Consider the following 19,680-nt stretch of genomic DNA (forward strand, 5'->3'; position numbering starts at 1 on the left):
GTCACGCTGGTCTACGCGAAAAGGTGAGCCCTCGAGAGTTGCATATCACCAACCGCGCAATCAATCAATCACTATCAGCTTTTCCGATCTGCCGCCGCAATGCACGCAGAATCTTCAATTTCCTATCGTGGAGAAAGTCCATTTCCGGCCTGTGATTGTGCGAGGAAGGAAGACAGACAGGCGAGGGATTATTTTAGCATAATGCGAATTGTACACAACTGTATGCGTTGATGGCGAACGCCATGAAAAAGTGCTCTAATCGTTGCAATAAATATACAGGAAAAAACTCACAATTACGTGATATTTCAGGCAAAGTGCGAGGAAATTATATGAGAAAAGTTTAAACTAGAAAATCATTGTGAATTCTATTGTGAAAGTTTCTTTTATTCCTGTCAACTAGTTTTTCTTGAGTACTTCCTCGTCCAGTAAGTGAGAATAAGTGCGGTGATTACGGTGTGTTTGGAAGGCATAATCGGAAGTCAAGTTGAGCACCAAGCAGACCTCTAACTTCCGGCCGTACAAACAATCCTGCGGCGTTGTCAGAAATATGAGAAAAGACGTGGTGAAATTTTGTGACTTTTCAGTACTTTCCCAGTGAAATTATCCTCTCTAGACACAGATTTTCCCCAACAGAAGTGGCAGATCACTTTGAACTCAGCACAGAGATTTATGCGCGGGATTTCTTCAAGCGTGGCGAATGAGTAATTTTTTGCTTCGTTTAATTTAATTGAATTTAGCGTTAAAAATTCACAGACTGAGATATGATTTTGCCACTCTTCGTCACAGGGAAGTCAATTGAATTGAAGGGCGACAAGTAGTTGAAAAACCCCTTCTTTCTCTCCTATATGCAAATTGCCATAGGGAGTTTCGCCTAATGGACCAATTCGTAGTGATTTTTTCTCAAAATCTTTTGTGCGTTCTCTTCCAGCTCCATCCCAAATTGGTAGGTGTGTCACACACTTAATTCCCCAGCATTGACAATGAGTGGAAAATGCCACCGGGCGTGGTTTCTCTCTTTTTTTTGCCAATCAATCTGCCAAGGGTGAAATTGCTCATGATGAAGGGGTTACATGAATTTTGCGCGCTTCAGAAACGCGCGCTGGGAGAAATTCAATTTACGGATTTCCGGTGGCTTCTGCCCTGTTTGTGCGTCTGCAGGAAGCACCCCTGTCTGGTTGCCATGGCAAGCAATTACAGAATCTCATGATGCACCTTCAGGGATACTCGTCTGCCTGTTTTGAGGCGGTTCGCAGTCGTTTTCCCACATATTTACAACTACAGGTAACATAATTGTCAAAATAGAGCCTTTCTACAGCTTCTGGCAGCAAATTATAACATCATTTTGATGTTTTCTGTGGATTCGACACAAACACAAATATATCATGATGATTTTGTTGTTGGAAAATAGGTGAAACTTGTCGAGATTAAAAGAAAGGTGGCATTGAAGACATGATTAGAATTCATGTAAATATTAAGTGAGGGGATTTATTGAAGCCGAATTTCTGATCTATCACAAACAATTTCTTATAAGTATCACTTTCTGACTATAAAATTGGCTTTAAACCAAATAATTCCATGTAGTAAGTAAACTTACTAAGTAGCTCAAATTTCAAGTAACATACAACAATATGTATTAATATAATCTTTGATCATTTGCGCCCAAACTGCAAATTCGTAAATCCGCCAGAAAGTCTCCAAAGGCAAATGTGTCTCGGATAAATTTAACGAAACTAACATGCGCCATCTCTCGGTGCTTGTCTTCGCTACACCGGAGCAAGAGTTTGCCGAGCGCCCTCTAGAGGAAACGGTTGGGAGTAGAGAAAGGGACATTATGGTTATTCTGACGTTGGAACGTCAGAAGCAAAGGCTGCTTTTGCTCCATATCGTATTTACTTCATTTGCGTTCTGATACGCTCGCAGTCGCATTTCTCTCATTAAAACCGAAAGTATTTATTTATAGAGGTGCTGTGCAGTGGCTTCAGCGATGCCTACATCAGAGCCCGCGTCGTCCTGAGTCGCGATACGCAAATAGACCAAACAGACGGCCCCAAGTGAGCTCGTGAGTGCGCGAGTGTGAGTGCTGGAGCGTCGCCTGGCGCTCACGAAGCGCCCCGCGGACGCGTGAGCCGCGCCGAGGCCCGCGGAGTGCCATGAAAGTGACTGTGGACAGCTTCCCGTGCGGATAAATGAGTCGTCCGTGGGGCGATTATGGTGGCCCTGGACATGAAGAAGAGTGTCTCAGTTCAAGTAGGCAGTGACTTCGCCCTGATTCTGCCCGAGGGACTCTACGAAATCACGAAGATGGAGCCCCGCTCGCGCCAGCGATCCATTGTGATTGCCTGCGTATTCCTCGCCATCGCCGGAATGGTCATCTTCGGATACTTCTGCAATGACCAAGTAAGATTTCGAGTCTTGAGCGTTAACCATTCCCGAGGGGTTCCTAATATCACTTTCGAGTGACTCGCGTGAATCTGTGATGCTCAGCAGTCAATATTTACCATCTCAGGTGTGCGCTCTGACCAAGAAGGAGATGATGATGAGCTCGGAAGTCTCCGCACTCACGTCAGACGCAGCGAACTCGATTGGAAAGTCGCCGATGCAGCTGAACAATCCGGGATTGAGTTACGAGGAGGTCCTCAATGACGACGACTTCCAATTCGATATGGACGCGCACGATGTGATGGTGTTCCTGCACATCCAGAAGACCGGCGGCACATCTTTCGGCAAGCACCTCGTACGTGACCTGGACCTCAAAGTGAGTATCGCGCGGATGTATTTACGGGCCCCTGGAGAAGAGGGAACGGCGCGAGTCTCATTTGCATGTGGTGTCAAATCATTGGAGCGCAAAATAATTCTCCTCTGCCTGTCTCTGGACGGCTGAGCTTGTGCGGCTTTGGGCTCTGCAGTGATTCTCCACCCTCGATTGTGGCTCTTGGCGGCCTCCTTTCCCGCCTCCCTGGCGGCTCTGCATGATGATAAATTAGAATTCAAGGCACAAATACCATAAAACATCCGATGATCAGCTGCAAAGTGTGAGGAAAGACACGGAAGAGCGAGAGGAGCATTTAGTAATTCACGCGAGTGGCTTTTATTGTCTCTCCAACCATTCTTTTAAGGCGCGCTTGTCGTCGCCCCAGGATTCAGCATTTCCTGGCAAATCTAGGTGTAATTTTCACAATTTCCCCCTTCATTAAAGCTGAAGATAAATGCAGAGTGCACGCGAAGATTCTCCCAAGTGATCTCTGACCTCGTTGGGAGGTGTAAAATTTTCACTAATTACCGCCTAAAGTTTTGGCATCTCTTGGACGAAAATGTGCGTGATAAAGACGAATGGGTTTTTAATAGAAGCGGCTCGTCGGTTGCATTCTCCGAATGCACATTTCCCATTGAGAGGCTCGGCGCACAAAGAATACCAAACAAATCGACACGATGTGACTTTATGGACAGAAATAGACAAAGTGTGAAGGAGAGATGAGGATATGAAGAAATAATATAAACTCTCATGTCAATATCTTGAAGGTTCGCATGGAAATTCACCGCATTTCAAAATGATGTGTATATGGCGGAGGGATTGAGGGTCATAAAAGTAAATTTAACACTCCTCAGCACACCCGCAGTGCTTCTGTCTTTTCCTTAGCGGGAAAATCCACGAGGTTGACGTGAATTTTTTATGCCATCTATGCTGACTTTCCTGGGATAAAAGTAAATCTTTTTGTGACTCGGCCTGGCGATGATATAGAAATTTTCCCATTGCGCGCTTCTGCCTTTTTCCCAAAATAAATATATATTAGTGGTGAAGAACACCGGGGGAAATGCTCCAATTTATTAATGTTGCGCTATTTTTTATTACTAGATCACATGGTAAAATAAACAAAATAACGTTCTTTATTTAATTTTAAGCGCTCTGAAGAATTAAGAATAATTGCGCCACAGCTCATGAGTTACATAAACTCTGCTGAGCTTTACATTGCATCCACTCTGGGTGTTTTGATTTGTGTTTTGGTGTTGTTGACCAACTTCCAAAGGGAAATGCTGGAGAAGCTCTTACGCTATGCTTTCCCGAAGGAAATTCTCAGTCAAATTGCCGTGTTAACGTTTACTTTAGGTAAAGCTGAGTGATTTATACATTGCAAAATCACGGCGACGCCAACGTTTCTGTGCCTTCTATTGCGCTCTCTTTAGACTTGCTAATGATTGAGAAGTGAGTCAAGGGCAAGATTGAGGGGGAACTAGACACGTTTGATTGTAAATACACAACTAATGAGGTGAAATATTGGGTGTTTTATCACGAAAATTTCACCCCATGTTTCTCAAGTTTGTGCTGAAAAGAATGTAATTCCTTTGGTAGAATCTCCAGTTGTGCATTTTATGTTTGTACAAATAAACACTGAAGTATTTCTTCATAGCAGAAAACATTAACAGCTTTTACAAAAGGCTTCAAAGTGAATATTTTGTACGAAATTCGTGAAAGAGGATTGTGGTTTGCTGAAAGCAAACTCTTCTCTTTTCTCGTCTGCGAAAAAATCTCATCATCCGCTGTGAATTTGGGCCACGCGAAGGACTTAAAAATTAACGGACTGTCATTTCATACCTCTTCTGTTATCTCATTATCCTCTCGATTGGCGTAATTGCTGGCATTTGGGGCGTCCAGAGAGCTCCTGCAATGGACCTTTTTTGCGAGTTAAATGTGCCGAAAGCGCGGTAATGATGCTTTGTCTATATAGGCTTAGCGTGAAATAAATTGTCTGAAGCGCCATAAATGGTGTTCGGGTGAATTTTCACGCTGCGCAGCGGTTTGATGGGGTGAAAGTTTAATGGCATTCACCCCTGTTTTGCAGCCTGTTTTCAATTTTTGACAAATAATTCAATAAATATTGATTAGCTATCAAAATATCGCGCATAATGCTTAACACTTTTGCGTGCACTTGTGTGCAGATTTTGTGGCGCTCGACATGCGACTATTGTTCGAGAGAGAAATTCCTCGCGTGAGGAAATCAGCATTTTCCGGCGAGAATTGTGTTACTGAACTCACACGACTAACCAGAGCTCAAATGGGGGATTGTTTTTGTTTTAATGAATTTCGACTCTTCATTTCAGCGTCCGTGCACGTGTCAAAGGCGAAAAAAGCGCTGCCACTGCTTTCGGCCGCATCGCAATGAGATTTGGCTGTTCTCGCGCTACTCAACGGGCTGGAAGTGTGGCCTTCATGCCGACTGGACGGAGCTGACGAGCTGTGTGGATCAGGAGTTGGACAAGAATGAGGGTGAGACGACGAAGAGGCGCTACTTCTACGTGTCACTGCTGCGGGAGCCGATTGCGCGGTACCTGAGTGAGTTCAGGCATGTCCAGCGCGGCGCGACGTGGAAGACGTCGCGTCACTGGTGCCTGGGCAGACAGGCGAGTGCGGCAGAGCTGCCTGCTTGCTATTCTGGGGAGAACTGGATGGATGTGCAGCTGGATGAGTTTGCGGCGTGCGAAAGCAATTTAGCAGCAAATCGACAGACGCGAATGCTTTCGGATTTGGCGCTTGTTGGCTGCTACAACAAGTCCTCAATGCCGGCCGACGAGCGAGACCGCGTGATGCTGGCGAGTGCAAAGAGGAATCTCGCCTCCATGGCGTACTTCGGGCTGACAGAGTATCAGAAGATTTCCCAGTACATCTTCGAGGAGACATTCAATCTGCGCTTTGCCATACCCTTTGAGCAGCACAATACAACCGTATCGACGACGACAATGAATGATTTGAGCCCGGAGCAGAAGAGGCGAATTGAGCAGCTTAATTCACTTGACATTGAACTCTATGCCTTTGCCAAAAGGCTCCTCTTCCAAAGGTGAGTGAAGTCATGCCAGCCTCCATGGCGATATATAGTAGAATTTACGTACAAAGAGCGACAGGAAGAGATTGTCCCCGCATGCAATTTCAACCATTTAGCCAATTTGTGCTTATAAACTCACATTGAATGTCCTCTATGGGATTTTCCCGTTCAAGTGCTTTCACCCTCTCTACAAATGGGCTCAATTTGCCTCTTGTCTCCACCTTTATTCCACAGATTTGAGAAGCTAAAGGCCAAAGATGTGGACTTTGAAGTGAGATTTGCACACTTGGGCAACCTAGGAATGCGAAATGGTGTGACAGAGTTTAACTGGGACAGCAATATTGAGGATACAAGCACAGAGCAGCAATAAGGGCAGTGATTACTGACACCAGACCTCCGTGGCAACCACAGTGATATTTTATCGGGCGACTAACAACTTCACCGAAACGAGAGCAGCTTTGAGGAGAAGGTATATTTTTTAAGAGTAGATTTCTATTTATTGAACTATCACGTCTTAGAATTGAATGGGAAGTGTGCGGAAGATGGTTTGACACTATCTGTGCACCGGAACAACATTAATTTATGTGACGGCGTTTATTTGTCCGCTTGCATGAACGGAGAGGGAGAGAGAGAGAGAGAGCTTCTCATTCAATTTATATTTTTCAAGCCAAAAAGAAGATAATGTAATGTAAAAATATACATAATGAGAATAGAACGAAGAATATTCAGTTGATACGCATATTGCTATAAGGTATATTGTTAGGAAGTAACACAAGAGACACGACGAAGTGAGTGTGAATGTGTACAAATGAATGGGAGGATGTGTTACTATGTAATAATATAGTTGTAGGAAGAGATATTGAAAAACACACAAGCACTAATTTGATACAATGATGAAAATGGAACCTATTGAGGCCTCTTTTATTGAAGCAACATCGCCACCAGTGTTTGACTACATAAAATTGCCATTTATTTTTATGTGAAATTAAATAACACATGCGAGAGACACTTTGGCGCATTGAACCGCATTCTGTGGGACATAAATACTGGGCGCAATTTGTCTCAATTCTTTTCGCACAACTCTCCATCACAGCCATTATTATTAGCCATTTAGATTGGGTGAGATTAACAACAGCATAACTAGCAAACAACGATGACCGAATGAAATTTACTCAATAGGAGGAGGAGAATATTTTTTCACCATGAGCAGTAACAATTACGAAGAAAGTGTGCAAATTGACGTCTTTATACAAATAATATTATTGAGTGATGTTGCATTTGGGATTTAATGTAGGCTATACTTTTAGAGGGGTGACAATAATAACGGAGTACGAAGCCAGATGTAGGAATAGAAGTATGAGTATTTCATTACCATTTTCTATCAGGTGATTAAAATTTAAAAGAAAGTTTGTAGAGAATAAATGCAAAAAATATTGTGAATGAAATAAAATACAACCACGTAGAAGAAAGGTTTTATAGAGTTGAGAACAATGTTCAACAAACAAATTGTAGTGTGAAATGCAGAATTAATGAGATTATGAGTAGTTTTAGATAACTTTTTGTTTTTTTTTAATGAATTTCCTTTGACATGCGAACATTTTTTTTTAATTATACATAGGTTGTACATATTCAACAGATCTGAAATGCAAAACAAAATACATCTCTATATAATTATTGTAACTGAATGAGATTTTAGAGGTTGAAAATTTGCGCCCTCTCGAAAATATTACAGTCGGTTAATTTGGAATCATGGCAATTAAAAGAGACTCATTAGAGAAAATCATGGTCTCGCCGAAGGCTTTATCTTCTCTCTTGCATCCCCCTTTTTACGTATTTTATACTCTTTTAATTACTCTCGCAATTCATAAGAGGGTTCAACTTGTGTATTTCCTTCTCTTTGTGTCCTTCGTACAGTTGCACTAATTTAATTTTTGCCATAAAGAGTAAATCTACCACAAAATCCGTGAATTTCTCCAACTGCTGAAAAATACGTATAAATGCGCGTGTTGAATGACAAAGAGAGAAAAAAAAGGAAGACAAAAGAGCGGTTTATTCTATGGCAATGCCACTTGAACTCTCGTCCCCTTGTTTTGCCATTCGTTCCGTGGTGTAAAAGCGACTCTCGCTTCCGATCTGAGGCGCGTCTTTCTCCGCAATAACACACAATTGCCGCCATTCTCTAGGCCTCTCAAGAGCAAACAGCATCTTCGGATGTTGATGGGGAAGATTACGGCGTTGCCCATTCCCAGAATTCGCTTCTCACATCGCAGCTAATTGACTCGATATGAAAGTCTTAATTGAATCAAACTGACTGTGAATTTATTAAGAGGGCGAAGTGGTTGAAGATTCTCTGCCTAACAACTTGAGTCTCTCTGAAATCCCAGTGACAAACTCTTCCCGCCAATTTCTAGGCTCATTTATAAAAGTCTCACTATCATTTTATAAATATACACAATTCTTTTGAAGCGATATTTACACAGTCATTCCCTGTTATCGACGTTACTTTTTATCACAATATTATTCGTATAAATATTTTCGCTCGTTTCGCCAATTCCAGGAAAATCTCTCTATGAAGTGTGAAAATGTTTGAACACAAATAGCCGTGGGCAGTTTAATATTAAATCAATCTATTGAGCTTTATGATTTAGAATATTCATGAACTTGTGCATATTATTGAGTAATTTTTCCTCCGTCTACTAAGCTCGCTCATGGATTAATTTTTTGATTTTCATCACATTTGCATAGATTTCTGCAGTCATGAATTCTTCTAAATACATTGCAAAATTGTATTTTTAGACTAGATAACCTGTGTCGACCCGAAAGACGGGGAAAAAACTTGTGAAAACGGATTGGGAAATGATGTCTTATCAGAAATTGAAATGCAAGAGTTCGCAAAAAAAACCGCCATGCGACTGTACAGGTCAGCGAAATGTATGAAAAAAGAGGGTTTAATTGAAAAATGAGTGAATGACAGTGTTAATGGTATTTTGTGCCTAATTATTCAATCACTTTGTCAGCCGTCTGACCTCGACTTGACATTTTAATTAATAATTAGAAATTTGCGTGTGACTTGTGAGCGTCGCGAGTGTATTTTTCTGATAATCAACACAGCATTCAAATGAGTTTGTGTAGTTCGCGTACAAGCATTTCTTGTGTATGCCGGAAAATTTCACTTTCTTACAGCGTTCAATCAGTGAGTTTTTTTTTGCTGAGGAAAAGAAATTCTTTATCGCAATTTGACAAGGGAATAAAATGACTAATCGATTTTGCACTCACAAAGCGTGATGGGAAAATTTATCCTTCCAATTCAGAGTCTCCCTCCTTCTTTTCTCTATTGAGTCTGTGTAGATTCAATTGGCTGAAGATTGTATGAATGTTCGATAAGATTTTCTGGTCATTTACATATACTTATATATTATAAAATTTTATATATACTTTCCAAGTATGAAAAGTTATTTTTAGTATGGATTGTAATGAAAGATGAGTCATTGTATTAGATGTAAATTTATTTTAGTGAGATTTGTTGGAGCAAACAAATCATTTTACCCAATTTGCTATAAGAATTCCTCTTTTTAAAACGATAAAAGTGTAAATAAATTGTAAGAATTTGAAGAAAACCTGTGTTTTTTGTGATCGTCAACTGAATTCAGCTTCCTAACAAGTCTTTGCCTCGCTTTTCCTTGAAATAGCAGTGTTATCTCAAGTGTTTTCTCTGCAAGCAGTTCTCGTGTTGAAACTTTCTGCAGTGATGGAGAGCCAGAATATCTTTCTTGCACGCTCAGAAGATGGAACAAGAGGTAAAAACACGTTGTACGCACATAAAATAAGTTTTAATTTAATACTCTTCCTCACTCAATTAACAATGTTGTTAAGAATCCCGCCAGGAATTTGATAGGAAAGTCAAGGAATGTGATGTAAATGATTTTAGCAGTTTAGAGAATGTGAAGAGAGGCTGAAATGCACAGGTAAAGCTCGTGACACGATGATTGTGGCGTCATCTAGAGGAGTGACTGCTCCAGCATGATCTTCTCGAAGCCCGGCGGCGGCGCGTGGCTGAAGTTGTCCAGGAGGATGTCCAGCACGGCGCCGTCGTCGACAAAGAGCGCAGGGTAAACAGTTCCCCGGACATTGAGCATCGGCACCTCCAGATTCCGTCCGTTCAGGTAGAAATTCAGCTCAACGTGATCGAATGCCACGCCAATTGTGTCCCCCTCGGCGGGCAGACTCCCCGTCTCCACCTCCTTCGGCTCCGCCTCCGGCGGCTTCTCCTGCAGCCGGTACACCTCCTGATCGCCGTGCCAGATGATGTTGTCCGACCCCAGGCACCACGACTCGGCGTCCAAGCCTCCTCTGGGCCTGTTGAGATCTGTGTTGCGCGTGGCCAGACCCACGGACCAGTGGCCGCTCTGCTGCACCTTCACCTCGAAGTACGACTTGGACTGCACGAGGGGCGCCGTGGCCAAGACGCCGCCCGAACCGCAGACTCTCTGGCCGTTCTTCACTATCACAACTTCGTGGCCTGCAGAAGCAAATCGTGTTACCAACGCACAAAGGGGCTCTCAGTGAGTCTGCTTACCCATGTGAGTGGTGTCTAGGTGGATGAGGTTCTCCCGGGGGCGCACAGTGACCGTCTGAGTGGCAAAAGCATCCCCCAAACAATTGCGCAAACAACAAAACATACGGAAGCTATCTAATGCCACGAGATCACTGAAAATGCCTCTTAGCCCGCCCACGGGGTGTCTAGGGGTGCAAAACAGGTGAAAATATGCAGAGATGCATGAAAATCAGCCCCAAAACATTGTCTTTTCACTTTGCAGATGAGGTTATGCCACTTAACGAAAGACAAAAGCCGCTAATGCTCGCCACCAGAGGCACTGGTTGCGATCGTGCAAGAAAGGGCGGGAAAGTTGAATCTAACGAGAGTCTCGAATAAACAGACAAATCATCAAATCATTCTAGAAAAAAGGAACTGTTTTTGTGTTAATATCTTTATTTCCCCATTTTTGGACCCTATACAATGTTAATAGAGCTAATGAATAAAGTACTTCTATCAGGTAATACAATCATACTCCAAATAAACCTTTATGTATGCCTTGTTTTTCTTACTCTTGGAATGCTATACCTGCTTCTTCTTTATAAACAGTTTAATAATCCTCAATTGCGCGTGTGAATTGTAATTGATGTTCTTCTAACATGTCGGTCGTGCAATAGGGACTGGATTTATTATCGCTATTTTATCGTTTTATACTTTGTTTATAATTCAATTACTATTATACCATCCTTATTAATTGAAAGAATTTTTTTTTAAATAATGTAAGGCCATTCCGTTCTGAATTGAATTTGTGGTAGTCGTTTGTCTTCACTTTACTTCTTTTCTTGTTTGCCTATAACACTATTCTGACTTTTCACTTTTTTACGAGATTAGGGATTATCATAGAGATTTTTCAAAATATCAACCATCCGAATTACTTCGAAAAATAATGCAATGCAACGTAGAAACGATTCTGTAAGAAAAAAAAACGACACACCAAGGATAAATAAAGAAAACGTTTTGCCGAAGTGCTTTTGCAAAATTATGACAAAGAAAATAAAGTGACAAAGTTGCCCAAAAATTGCTGAAAATATAATAAATCGAAAAATATATAAACAACTGAGTCAGTTATTACAATCATCAATTTTATTCCTTAATTTTTTATGTTTATGATTCTAGCAGCAATAATTTTCAAAGTACCAAATGTTGCATTCAAAGTACTCTTCCGTGTAATTCAGATTATACAAATCAATGTTGTTTTTTTTTCTCTTCTCTCTTAAATTAAATTTAGGAATATTTAAATTGACAGAATCTGACATTTCGTCTGTGAATTGCCCTTGGCAAATTAATGATTTTACAACAATACTTTGCGATAAGTCACTTGATGTCTTTTGGTAATTAATTTTTTTTTATTTGACTAGGTTAAGATAAATTAAATAATTTATAGCAATTACAATAATAAAAATTATAGTCTTCTGTTATTCTTTTTCTTTTTGGTTAGAGAAACTTTTTGTGCTGCATTTAATGCGTGAATGATTTTTCTTTTCCGGTGAATAAAAAAACAAGTGTGATGATGATAACAAAGGGTTTATCTCGGGAGAATCGTGTTATCAATTTTCCACCCCTTATCGTTATTTATTGCATTGGTTTGCTTTATTGAGAGAACCAACGAGATTAATTTTGCTATACTTTTAATTGCTGCACAAATCAATATCTTAAGTCAGATTGTACTACTGCTGTATTTTATTTATACCATAAACTAATTGTAGATAATCGCAAGATTCACACGCAAATGTTTTTTCACTGAAAAACGTGTTCTGCTGTTCCTTTTTTTTCTTCAATTAAATAAGAAGGATCACATTTCACAAAATGTTATCATAATAGAAATTAAATTTCGGGAAAAGTGAAGCTTTCTTCGTCGGCTTAAGGATTGTCGTAAAAGAATTTTTCTAAGCACTGAAATATGATCCTCAGTCATGCATTTATTTATTATGTTAAATTCTGTTCATGTCAATTGATTCATTTCCCGTCTTTAATTCAATAAGATAATAATATATATTTTTAAACATTTTTTTTTTGTTCATATCATTGATTTAATTGTAATAGTTCTTATTTCCAAGAGAGCCTTACGTGTACATATTTCATTTTTATTTACTTCTGTCACTTTAAACGCCATATTGTATTCTCATTACCTTGAAATAATTTCAGTGAATTATAACTTTTATCGTCAACGTATACAAAGAAAGGGGTCGTATATTTGACAGAGTACTTCTACAAGTACAGAAACTGGTAAAGAACAAGACAAGACCTCAAGAAGTTGGTGAAAGAAATTAAAAAGTCCAATGAATACTTGACATTTTCTTCTTTATTTTTATCATTTGGTAATTGTCTGCCTTTTTCTAAATGAGATTTCTTGTTCATTATTTATGCATCTTTGAACAAAATTTAGCATATTTTCATCATTCATAAGAAATATGTTTCACCATCTTGTCAATTACATAATTTAATATTTAGTATATGAATTGGATGAATTGTTTTACTGCTGTCTCTCTCGTATATAATATATTTTTTAATAATTTTGTTGTGTTTTCTCTAGATTCTTTAATCATTTTTTACTTTTCTTTTTTTGTTGCTGCTGATAATTAATTTATTCCTTCTCTTTCTCATCAAAATTACATCAATGCTTAAATTCTATATAATAATATATATTTTTAGCCGTTCAAAAGATACAGATTTCTTTTTATCAATAATAAATATGTTGTATAATAGCTTTTTCACTATTCCATCTATTTATTTTCATTATTCCATCTCTTACACATCCTGTTTTTCTCTCACTATCTCGGCTTCCTTTTAGTATAATTAGTTGTAATAATTTCATAATATGATCGGGCACGAATTGATATGTTTCAATTGTTCATCAAAAATGTTTCTCACCATAATGATTCATTATTATTCACTATATAATGCTCCTTCTTTGACAGAGACGCTATTCTATCATTTTAGTTAGGTAATATCATATTAACTATGTGTGATTTCCAAGTGTTTTTTACTCGCCTTTCTTGTATTTTTTTTCTCGACTGTTGCTGTCTTATGATGGTGTAGATTTTGCATTCCTTCGTGTATTACTTTTTCCTTGATTGTATCACAATAGGTTTAAAATGACACGCAATAGTTTCTCAGAAATTTCTTCGCTGTTTTTCGCTTTTGCCATTACAATTTCATATAATTTTGCTCATCCACATTGCCGCTATCATATTGGAACTTTTCACTATAATTTTTTTTTTCATTTTAGAATAATGCTAAATCCATCTCAATTCACTGGAATTTTTTCTTTTCCCTCATTTTTTTTTCAAATTACTGTCATCGTTCTTTTATCCTTCTCATTCTTTCTTCTCTTCTTTTCTTTTGTGTTACAGTAATACATAAAGTAGAATATAAGATATCGTATAATGTGTATAAATATTCATTTCACCATCTTTTGTCTTACAAATTTTCCTCTTTAAAAAACTTTTAAAACCAAAAAAGTTGATATGTATCTTTGAAGTTCCCATTATTTAATATTTCATGTGTGTTTCTTTCACAAGTTCCTTGATCTTGTTATTAAATATTTCTTAAATTATACAATATTTTATCATTATCTCATCTTCACTACCTTTCCTCCATTCTACGCCTTACATTTAACATACACACACACGTATGCAGCGGTTTCCATCTCTTTCACATCTTTTACGACTATTATAATAATTAATTTGAATTGATTAATTCATCATTGGCCGGTGTAAAAACCCGGCGACTACACACTGAATTGGACGGAATGATTAAACTTTAATTACACATTATATTTCTCCCATTTTCCTTCTTTCTTCTTCTTCTTCTTAGTGTCAGATACATTTATTTATTTATTTACTTCAGGGGAAATCATTTGTCATCTCTTCAAGCGCTTCTTCACAATATTGTTCATATTTTCACGTTGGGACAAGGTTGAAAAGAAATCAATTTGAACTTTCTCGAAAATCAAATTATGACAGCATATAAAACATATCAATTAAAACAAATCATTATCACGAACTGAATTATTTCGCATTACTATTCAGTCTTGCTTTTTGTATGAAAAAATTAAAATTTGACGCGAGAAGCAAATGTACAAATTTTTTTTGTAAGAAATAAAGAAACGATGCATTATTATGTATGCTCGAAAACCTTGACCCAACACAGCCGGTAGATTTTTCAAATGTTTGTAGAGAATATTTTTCACCTCTCTAAATGGATTTACGAACTTAATTGCCGTCATCTAATTTTTCTTGAAAGGAATTTTATGTTTCCTCCCATAAAACTGAAGATGAGAAGGTGTTTTATAGCGTGAAACTGTTGCAATTTGATGCCAATTTTTATTCCTTCATCCTCTTAATCACGCGATTTTTCCCCAAAATATTCACCTGCATCCTTCATTACACTAACTTTTCCCTCCTGTTTTCAGTACATCAAGTTAAGGATAGTGGGATTATTATAGATGTATTATGCCATTACAAGATCTTGTTATTAATATGTCTCTTCTCCTTAATTGTTATCTTACGTCTGCCCATTAAACCATACACTTTCCTGTCTACGAATAATTGCTAAAAAGTGTGATGGAATATTTTCATTAAAATGTACGTGTACTGTGTATTTATGAAAATTGTTTGTCTTTGGATTTGAGTTGTTATGTTATACAATTAACTTCTCCTCTCAATGAAAATATCACATCACGTATTTTTCTGCACTCCAATATATCTTAACGCCCTTAATAGAAAAATTGCTAAATATCGTCTATTACTATTCACATTGATTATGTTCTTATGTCAAGAAATTAAGACACTAAAAATAAACTATTCTCAGAGTCATAAAAGGAAAAAAAATAAAACATTTTCTTACTGCCACTGAAAATTGTTGCCACCCAAAAGTTTGTAAAAAAGTAACTACTTTTGGGATGTTCTGTTTTAAAAGCACTTAAAAGCTAAAGAGACTTTGGTTAAATACAATATACATTAAATATTGTTTCGGGTAAGCTTTTTGAAAAAGTCATCATCCTAATCGTCTTATCGCGTCCAAACAATAAATTGGACTCACACACAACTGCTTGGGTTTCTGCATGAAAGACGCAAGAAGAGGTATTCCTTTTATTTTAGGTATAGAGAAAATTCTTTTTTTGAAGATAATAAGCTCTAGATATACATTTATCAATTCTAAAAGTAAATTTTCCTAATAATTTCTTACAATCTAGAGTTAAAATCTGGTTATTTCGTTTTACTCTTCATGACAAAATCATCTCTTTCTTTCCTGTTGATACCTCTTATATCATCTTTCAGGAACTTCCATCTCATGATTCTCTTCCTTGTATTTCTTCCCTATTTTGTTTGGTTGAAGCATTTCTCTATGCACATGGTACTATAAATGTTAAATAATAAACATTTCTAATATCTGAAATGCTCTCGGAATTTTCATTCCTTCCCATTGAGATGTTCTTCAGGGTAGAAAAGTGTTGAAATCCAGTGAGCATTTCGTCTCTATTGGTTTATCTTTCAATATTAATATAAAATGCTGTAGTTCAACTGGGTGCACTTTTTCCTTACTAATTTCATACTTATTTACATTTAACGCTTTTCTCAATATTTTCTTAAAAAAAAAGAGTTTAAACAAGAACATGCAATATGAATTTATATTCTTCACCTCTACATTGTTCCTTAACCGCCCGCTTATTTTTTCCTAGACTGCTCTAATGTCTCTTATGTTAAGAGATTCTCTTGGTAGCGAACTAAGACTTTCCTTTTTCCTCACAGTGAAATAAATAAATGAAAATACAATCATTTGAAGATAGGTTTAGAGGTAATTTCTTCAGATAAGATCTTACAACACTTAATAATTACTCTCTTTAGAGCTCAATAGTGGTAGTGATATGACAATTTTTTTTATTAAAATTTATTGCTCAGAAATTTCATATTATTTATTGACAGAATTGACCATTCATTTGCATTCACTGTATTTTCCCCACTAATTTTTTCTTTATTAATTGTTAAAAACTCTTTATCCGTCAATTTGTTTTTATGTTGTATATATTTTGTCATATTGGAGGGAGTGCTTGAGAAATAGGTGTAATATTTTTTGAAGAAAATGAACATTCCCAATAGCTCTGAAACCATATATTTTTAGGGATCTTGCCATGCTACAATCGCAACTTTTTTTTTCTCTAAATAAATTATGAAATGAGCCACTTTCGTGGTGTTTTTCACTGTTTCCCCATCATAAAGTTTTTTTTTCTTCTATACTAAAAATGTACACATTAAAGACTGCTTAATTAACACTTTTTCTCTCATTTCTTAGTTCTTCATTATAGGGCACATTTGGTTAAGCTATACAATAGACAATTTAAGGTAATGTATAAGTTTATCTTCTCTCATAACCTCTCTGACCTTCTCACCTACATTCATAATGTCTTTTCTGCTCACACATCACTGTCAATGGTATAAAAATTGCCAGGATGCGTTCATATTCAATAAATATCTTCGTTTTTTTTTTTAGTAGAAATCATGGGATTTTTTTTTTCATTTTCCATATAGCACAAAAAGGTTAATTTTTCATAAGAATTTTGCCTCTACAAATCATATGACAACCTTCAGAGGCTGATTGATAGTTTCTTCCTTGCCATCCTTAGCAGTGTGTCCATCCACTTGATCGCAATGTCAAGTGTAAGACGAAGCCCTTCAAGAAATTTTGCGATTTCCTGGCAACGTTGACCCTCAGACTTTGCTTCATCTTGCCTAAAGAGCTTCATACATGCATTTTTTATGGTTTTCCTGCCCATCTTTACTGGTATTTGTCAATAAATTAAAAAATATATTAAATTTCTCATAAAATATTACTTAAATACTTAAAAAAAAAAATCTTGAATCATATTAGCTAAGATGTTATTGCATAAAAATTACAATTATTTGTATCTCTTCGGTATGATCACACCATTAACATGTTGTCCCTTCTTCATATAATATAAGCAAAATAACATTATACAAAAGAAGGATTCAGATATATAAGTTAAAGAGATTTATAACACAGAGTGTTAGTAAACAACAGAGTGTCTCTTTAGATTAATTTGGGTTGTTTTTGGTGTTGCTGTAGATATTTTGCTTGAGGAATAGTCCCACGGTACACTCGTTTCCGGAAAGCCCCAGTCGAAGTTCAATAGCGCCCCAGCGGGCCCCATTGGAGTCTGATTGGGGGTGCTTTTGTTCCTCATACCCGTATATGGGGAGGATGCTGTGGTGGTCTTTGTCTCGCCGCAACGGGAACTGCATAGACATTCGATGAAGGTGGTCAGGTGGAGGCCATCAAGTACGTGTTCATGTCTCGCTCATTTTTCTTCCCTATTACATGATCCATTCTTGCTTCCAGTCCCGCTCCCCTGATTCACGGTGTGATTTTAGTGTGACAATGGCGAGGAAGAGAGAGAAATATTAAATATATTACTATAAAATAAACCACAGGCTGAAGAGAGACGATCACTATATGTAATGACTACATATCTTCATAGGTTTAAAGAAATATATTTATATTTATATTTATATATATATATCATGTTCCATGAGACTTTACCTCTCATGTTCGCTATGTGAAAGCAGTGAAAATGATCAAAAGGAAACACATTGAATGCATTTAATTCTATGATTGTGAGATAAGTGAGCTAGTACGAGATTGTTATGTAGAATTCAAAGACAAGTTACTCAGTGATGAGGTGCTGATAAGGAGTGCAAATCCACTTTTATCCACAGTGCGAGAAATATATCCTCATCTCATATTATTTACTTATACTCTGGTTAAGGATTCACACTGAATAGGATCACTTTGTGTCGACTTCAAAGAAGAATTATCAAGTTTTGCTTTCATTTATTCTCAACCAAATATTTAATAACATGTTTGGTTGGAAAAAAAGAAACTTCCAACGGGAAAACTTTTACGAGTCATTAAGTTGAAGTTGAGATTTTCCCTCAAACTCGAACGCTGTAATTATTGGAACTTTATTATTTGCGGGTTTCCTAATGCGTGTAGATTCTTCTTTGAGGCCAACAACTTACTTCGTTCCTGATAGACTATCATCAGGAGTTCTGTAAGTCGATCTCTTTGCTAATCAGATCGAGAAGGAGTTCTACGAAATATTTCTACCTTACACAGTTGGTACTCATACATTATCACTGACTTGCAATTTGTGAATGGGTGAATATAGAGACATCACAATATGAGGAAGAGTGTGTACCAAACATTCATGAAAGACAAAGAATGAAGAATACATACGAACAAACAAACATACTTCTCTGAATGCATAAAACTGCGGTGCCGTCGGGTCCGTGATGGCCATTTTCGACTTGGCATACTCAATACGAATGGCCCCACGGTCTGATGACAGAAGGAAGGTGCCTTGGAGTGCGGCCATAGCGCCGGCTGCGCAGCCGGAATCTTTGAATTCAACAAATGCTACGGGAATGCTACCCGGTTGTGAACCTTTTGAGTGCATTCGGAGGCGACAAAAGCCAGGCAAACTGTGCATAATATCAGTATAATAAAATCACAGTAATCCAAAGAAACGAAATTAAATCTTCAAGAGATTCTTTAGGGTACTATTATCAGATTTATGATATTGTCTAAAGTCCTTTTCCACCAAATCTCCTACTGTTTTCGTGAATTTTGTGTTTAGATAATTGTGGTGTGTGTGTGTGTGTGTGTGTGTGTGTGTGTGTGTGGAGCCTAATAATAATTGTGGCAACATATAATATAAATTGACTTCACAATAAGTTTTATTATTCATTATGAATGGTCCAAAATAGAAATGTCACCACAATGCAAAGTAGCGAATTGAAAATTAATCATATGCAGGTTTAAATGCAATTAAACACTTCAAACACATCATTGGCTTTTTTATTAAATTTCAACGGATAATGGATAATAACGAATGCATTGGAAATTATGTGTTAATACTCTAATCAATGAATTTCATTGGCAGCAAATTTGCACCTTCATAGTTGACCACAATGAAAAGAAAAATTCTCGCTCTTTTCCAACCCTTAATTGTCAATCCGTGACAGTGACTTATAAAGAAAACCATTATGAGGACGTGCTTTTCCTCTCTCTTTTATCACTTCCCTGCTTTTCTTTCGCATCTTTTCTATATATAGCACAAACCCATAATAATTTGTTTAAAGGTCGTAGTCAATTTGTCTGTCAATTCTTCAAAGTGTCAATCAATTAAAAGTTACGAAGGGAAACTGCAGAATTCAACTGAATCTGAAAATGCTTCTCATCAATATTTAA

The 19,680-nt window shown here is 37.4% G+C and overlaps 3 protein-coding genes across 3 annotated transcripts in view; 1 reads left to right on the forward strand and 2 right to left on the reverse strand.

Moving 5' to 3' along the window:
* Positions 1 to 1,891: 1,891 nt before the first annotated feature.
* Positions 1,892 to 9,433, forward strand: LOC132264781 (heparan-sulfate 6-O-sulfotransferase 2). The gene is made up of 4 exons (XM_059765099.1): positions 1,892 to 2,397; positions 2,507 to 2,755; positions 5,098 to 5,831; positions 6,051 to 9,433. The coding sequence occupies exons 1-4, from the start codon at positions 2,209 to 2,211 to the stop codon at positions 6,184 to 6,186; spliced, it is 1,308 nt and encodes a 435-aa protein (XP_059621082.1). The 5' UTR covers positions 1,892 to 2,208; the 3' UTR covers positions 6,187 to 9,433.
* Positions 9,434 to 9,633: 200 nt separating this feature from the next.
* On the reverse strand, positions 9,634 to 10,650 carry LOC132264593 (SPRY domain-containing protein 7). Its single transcript, XM_059764842.1, has 2 exons — positions 10,393 to 10,650; positions 9,634 to 10,335 (listed from the first exon to the last, which is right to left on the reverse strand). Exons 1-2 carry the CDS (start codon positions 10,493 to 10,495, stop codon positions 9,815 to 9,817), a joined length of 624 nt encoding a protein of 207 aa, XP_059620825.1. The 5' UTR covers positions 10,496 to 10,650; the 3' UTR covers positions 9,634 to 9,814.
* Positions 10,651 to 12,694: 2,044 nt separating this feature from the next.
* The window catches only part of LOC132263782 (protein couch potato), a 60,574-nt gene continuing 53,588 nt past the window's right edge, over positions 12,695 to 19,680 (reverse strand). The window contains exons 8-9 of the mRNA XM_059763766.1: positions 18,683 to 18,911; positions 12,695 to 17,779 (exon numbers count right to left, since the gene is read on the reverse strand). Of these exons, the coding sequence (XP_059619749.1) occupies positions 17,729 to 17,779; positions 18,683 to 18,911 (280 nt within the window). The 3' untranslated portion in view covers positions 12,695 to 17,728. The remainder of the gene's footprint in view (positions 17,780 to 18,682; positions 18,912 to 19,680) is intronic.

This window comes from Phlebotomus argentipes, unplaced genomic scaffold (genome assembly GCF_947086385.1).
Source record: "Phlebotomus argentipes unplaced genomic scaffold, Phlebotomus argentipes genome assembly contig_2, whole genome shotgun sequence".
NCBI classification, from domain to species: Eukaryota; Metazoa; Arthropoda; class Insecta; order Diptera; family Psychodidae; genus Phlebotomus; species Phlebotomus argentipes.